Below are 6,000 nucleotides of genomic sequence, written 5' to 3' on the forward strand. Positions count from 1 at the left end.
GGATCCGGCTGCAGATTATCTGAAAAAAACCAAAAACAAACCATCATCCTCCTACCACTTCCTGTCGTCCATTTTTGTTTTTGGTCATTTCAGGTTGCACAGTTTTGTGGTTAATGGAAACTCAGCCTATGTCAGCTTTACTCTGCATGCAGACACGTTGTCATGGCAATGAACTGACAACAACTCCACTAGCTGGCAGGGGAGAGATTACGTTCAAGTGTATCATGAATCGACATCAAAAAACACAAAAACATTTCCCCCACAAAAAGTACATAAAACCCCAAAACATTAAGCCCATTACAGTTTTATGCAATGGGCTCAATGTTTACATTGATGTTTGATGTTTACATTGCAATTATTAATAAGGGATGGTCTGAATACAGCGCTGATTGATTACTCAATTTAAACACCTCTTCTCCTGATTATCTGTCAGAGAGTAGGTGTGTTGGTCACCTCATTTTTCTGTTAACTGAACCAAAACAACACCAACCTGCACAGTACATATTAAGCTAGCATAACTAGTCAGCAACTAGTTATTATATCTTTAACCTTAAAGCTTGACTTTAAGGTTCAAATCAAGCTTGCATAACTCACCTACTTCCCACTTCTCTATATTTTTTTAAAATTAAAACCTTTTCCTGACCTGTAAAATGGGATTCCCTTGTATCTTGTGATCTAGTTGGCATAGTGTTGACAATTAAAAGGAAAACATTGCTTCCCTTTTTCACATTCTTTGCATTATTGTTTTATTTTCCCCGATCACTGATATTCCTGACTCAATACATAGTAATGGCGCACGAGTGGCACATAAGTCACGTAATGTCCAGTCCAGTAACATATATCAGTGGTTGACATATGCTTAACTCTGATGGATAACGTTTCCCCGCTTATCGCCTGTGGCTATGGATTTTACAGCGAGAAGGAAGCGGTCTGTGACATCATAACCCGTGAAGACAACCCCTCCCTGAAGGAAGAGGAGGATGAGGCAGAAGAGGGAAAAGATAAGACGATGCCAAATAAGCAGAGAGATGACCTGGCTCGTAGGCGGGGCCAAAGCAGGCCCCTCCCTCAGAGGGACGGACCAATGAGCTTTGTTTCCTCCTCCATGAGTCCGTCTGATGTACAGAAGTGGGAGAGGCTCAGGATGACTGAACCAAGGTGCCAAACACACTGCCTGTATGAGAGTAGTTCAGTGCTGTACGTCAGGGATGTACTGTTAGGTGAAAAAGTTAGGACACCCCATTAAAACAATGAGTTTTTCAAAAGAAATGTTCACAAACGCATCAAAATTTAGTCCTTCTTTTGTTTGTCTCAGTTAAAGAAAGTGATTAATCACAGGTAACCATTGTAAAAAATATTATTTTTTACTCACCAGACACGATACCACTTCATGTGTTTGATAAGAAATAATGTAGGACAACCTACCTCCCTAATACATAGTCTTACCCCTTGTTGGACACTTCTATAGCCTTCCACCATCTCTAACGTCAGCCTGAGGAAAGTCTGACCCACTCCGCACTTACAGCTGGGAGATGTTTGAAGGGTTTCTCAAGGAGATCAGGATGTTGGCTTGGATTGGTCCAGGACTTTTCAGGAAGTCCTGGCTGGATGTCCTAGTATGAGTCGGTGCTCCGTTCTGATACCTGCTGAGATTCATGGTGGGTCGTATGAAGATGAGATGTCCAGGTCCAGCCAAACCATGACACTTTGACCTCAATGCTTCTTTTCCTGGAGTGCTCTGTTTGTTTCATACCCAATATTTCCTCTGCTTTAGTATCTAAATAATTCAGGGTTAGACTCCTCTGCCCTAAGAGCATTATTCCAGAAGACTTGACAGTAACTGCTGTAGATCCTATGGCAATGTTTGAAGGTTTATTAAGACCACTTTTAGCATATAATTTGAACTTTGCAGAGTTGTTAAAGTCCTGCGACAGACTGGCAACCTGTCCAAGGTGTACCCTGCCTCTCGCCCGGAATGCTGTATGGTGTTCTTTTTTTCACATGACTGCATCATATCTATCTGTGCGAGTGTGTGTGTGCGTGCGTGTACGTGTGTGTGTGTGTGTGTGTGTGTGTGTGTGTGTGTGTGTGTGTGTGTGTGTTAAATTACCTTTAAAAATAGCTAATGCTTCCGTAAATGAATGCAAAGTGAAAGCTCTAATAGTGAGTTTGAGTCTTGAATGTGAGTTAGAGTATCGGTTAGCTACATACAGACACAGACTCTCCACACTTAGCCAAGCCTTAAAATGTGTTCATCTTTTGTTGCTGAACTTTAATATCTTACTGAACATTTTAGGAAAATCCAACCAATAGTTTGTGTCAACTTTTTTCATTGGTTGGATGATTGATTTGCTGTTTTTTATTTTTATTGTAAGATAGATGTGCACTCATCTTTTTGAATCAGGAAATGGCAGCAAGACGACTGCTACTCACCTAATAATAAAAACAAAGTTTAAAACCAGTGGAAACTGTGGGGGGAGGCTTTACGATGACTCAAATTCATCTTCCCCCCACGCACAGAGAGGACGCGGTGAGGGAGGGACGTATCTCAAAGAACAGCAGCAAAAAAAACAGCATGCAGAGAGGCAAGGTTTCCATAACAACCATCACACGGAAGGAGAAAACAGTTTTTATACCAACTACCATCACAAATGTAAACATGTAGAGTAATTGGACGTTAGGGAGAATATTTGGTCAGGTGAGACGGAGGGCGTTTTCACACCTTTAGTTTTTCTTCCAGTTGATGAAGAATTGCAACTTTTTCCGGTTTCCTTTTTCCCCCAGAGAAAACGCCTATCAAACCAACACCACAGTGCACTGCGATGAACACATGTGCAATGAATTGCACATGTGTTCAACTGTGCAATGAATTGCACATGTGTTCATCTGCGTCATTATCAATCAACAGAAATGATTCATCCCAAGATAACCACTGCAGTGTCTTGTTTACACCCCAAACATGTAGTTAGTAATCATTAAAGGCACACATTCAGAAGTTTCAACTTTCTAAACACATTTTAATTGTCATTGGAGCTTTCCACTTCTCTATATTCTCGTTCAACTGGCATTAAAAGGAGCAGGGAATTGGCTGGCGTGTGTGTGCGTAACTGTGTGTGTGTGAGAGCACTGCTCCGGCCTTGTTTCTGTCTCTGTGCTGATCTCATTGCGACATGAGGAACAGGATAAAGGGGTGTTTTGTGCTCCAGCCGAGCAGCAGTGAGGAGGAAAATGTGGCTACCTAATAGTGGAAGAGATAGAAATGCGAAGTGTGTTTGTGTGCTGAAGTGATCCAAACAGAAAACCCCATGCTCTGTCCTCTGTTCACCCACCGCTTCCCGTCTAACTAAACATTTCAACCTCATCAAGCTTTTGTCTTCAAAGTCTGATCTTCTTTTCCATGATTTCTCCTCCGCCCTGTCCCCGTCTGCTTCCTGTGCCTCTGTGTATGTGTGTGTGTGTTTCCTTCTCTTAACTTGTGAGACCGCATCTACAGTGAGGATAGGCCAGCCCCCGTGTGTCAGGCTTGTCTGCAGAGAACTTACGGAATCAGCGGATCAGCAAAGGCTGGACGAGGTCATGGCAGGGTTGTGACCTTTGGGGGTCTGACTGAGATCGAGCAGCCGACAGAGGCAGTCACAGCGGGAGGAGGGGAGGAGCCAGAGTCAATTAGACGACTCCAGTCCAAAGCAGCGGTATCAATGACTACCGTTGACCTGAGCTCCTGGCTTTCAGAGGGGAATCGCAGGTACGGACAAGGCCAAACATGACGAGCCCCAAGCCCAGAGCAGCCTCCATTGCTCTGAGCAGCACTGGCCCCTTTCTGTTGCTTTACTCATAGAGTAGTTAGTCAGTAGTTATTGCCTCATGTTTCAGGGTCCTAATGACAAATTTCCCTTTACTATCTCATGTATTTTGAAAGCACTTCTGAATTGCTCTGCATTGCATTGACCTGCTTGTAGTTTCAGTAGGAAACAAAGCTGCACAAACGCATGCAGAACTACAAGAAGAATCAGGCACCTGATGGGTCTTAATTAAAGCTGCAGTATGTAACTTTTATAAAAAATATACATATATTTTTATGTATTTGTTAAAATTGTCACTATGTGGTGACAGTAGGATATGAGAAAGATAATATGAAAAAAATCAAGCTCCTCTGCCTCCTCCCAGTGATGTAATTGAAACAACCAATCAGAGCCAGGAGGCGGGTCTTAGCGCTGTCAATCATGCCCGAGTGCATACTCTTACCCTTTCCAACAACCACCTTCCTCTCTGCTACAATGGAGCTTCTTCCCATGCCTGATGGGGAGAAGCCATGCTAGGCTAACTAGCATGCTAGACTAGTTTGCTAGCATGTCTGACTAGCCTTAGTGAGTGCTAAGTAAGTTGATTCTCCGCCATTAGCACATTTAGCAGCACGTTCACGAGATTGATTAAAATCCTCCACCTGACTCTAATTGATTGTTTATGAGCGGGATCGGTTGTTTTCTTGAGACGACAATAGCAGCACAAGGAGATTGATCTTTTTACAGGTTATCTGCCTCATATACACATAGTAAGGTTTTTCTATAAAAGTTACATGCTGCAGCTTTAAATGGCTAAAATTATGCAACATTTTAAATACAATAATTTAACTCAACATGTTCTTCTTAGTGCCCTGTGACAGACTGGGTGTACCCCACCTCTCGCCCAAAACATTTGAAAGATGTGACTGTAAATATTCAGGGGGTGTCCAAACTTTAGCGAGGCTTCAGTGCTTCATTCATCTGCTGCTCGGGGGCTGGCATCCTGCATGTTTTAGGCTGCGTTTGCGAGACCGCTGTAGTTGAGTCGGCTGTAGTTATCATGCCAGGCCACTATATGGCGCTGTGATTTTAGCATGTCGTCGAACTGGCATGCGCTTTTGACCCTGAGCTTCCACCGCATTCTAAACCCGTTGGTTACAGTCTCCCATGAATGGCGTACTCGTATAACATTTCTGATTTCCTGCCAGAAAATATTCGACAGGATTGTGAACAGATTAAGTAGCACAATACTGCTACTTAATGCACAACATTAATATACTATCCACTATTGTTTTTGTTGTCTGCCTGTTCATGCGTAGAATAAAACCTGTTGCCTACGTCTGCGCATGTGCGCTCTCACACTTGTGGAGTACTAATTCACACTTCTACGGGACGTGTTACAGAAAAGTTTTATTGTGAGACCTGGTTTCAAAAAAGAAGTCATATTCTGTGATTGTCTATATTTTCATAATAGTTGTCATATTAGTGGTAAAATGTTAGTTTTTATTCTTTATTTTTTTTTTTTCGACTTTTTATTTTAGTTTTTATTCTTGGTTCGGATTTTTCTTTATTTTACCCGCACCTTCATTACCGCAAGCTTACTTTTTGTTTTTTGTTTTTTTTGTTTGTTTTTTGGCGTAGCATAGTGTTAAAATGCTACAGTGCCTTGTACGATCACAATACGGTGGTCACAGAATGTGGTGTAACACCGTGTAAGAAACTCCAGTGTCGTCTAAACAAGCCGCTGAATCGCAATAATAAGATACTACCTTAACCATTTTAATTATCTCCCAGTCTTCTACCAAGCTTGGTAGATGTGTGCATGGATATTTCCAGAAGGAATATGTTTAATTATTAACCTCAAACATAAATTTAATCCCTATCAGAGTCACAGTCAACTCTAGGAGATGTATTATTTCTTGGACTTGTTTTGGGATTTTTCCACTTTAAGGTAGTTTTCCATAATTTGGAGAAGCAGAACATATTATTATTATTTGTTATTATTATTATTTATTATTTATTCTGCTTCCTGCTCTCCTTTTAACCTGTTTCTTTGTGTTATGCGGATCATTGCGACAGTTTGTGGGTCAGTCACCCATCTCTGCTGCTGTATGCTATAGTGTTGTCATGGATGGATGTGCATCCTCCCCTCCCCCTGCGGAACACCGACCCTGGTCGGCCGAACCCACCCCTACAGCTGCCGAGATAGACACTCGTT

At 42.0% G+C, this 6,000-nt stretch overlaps 1 protein-coding gene across 1 annotated transcript in view; it reads left to right on the forward strand.

Moving 5' to 3' along the window:
* The window catches only part of LOC103136403 (LIM and calponin homology domains-containing protein 1), a 48,853-nt gene that overhangs the window by 17,739 nt on the left and 25,114 nt on the right, over nt 1-6,000 (forward strand). The window contains exon 12 of the mRNA XM_016670320.1: nt 916-985. Coding sequence (XP_016525806.1) covers nt 916-985 — 70 coding nt within the window. The remainder of the gene's footprint in view (nt 1-915; nt 986-6,000) is intronic.

This window comes from Poecilia formosa, unplaced genomic scaffold, assembly GCF_000485575.1.
Source record: "Poecilia formosa unplaced genomic scaffold, Poecilia_formosa-5.1.2 Scaffold32, whole genome shotgun sequence".
Taxonomy (NCBI): domain Eukaryota; kingdom Metazoa; phylum Chordata; class Actinopteri; order Cyprinodontiformes; family Poeciliidae; genus Poecilia; species Poecilia formosa.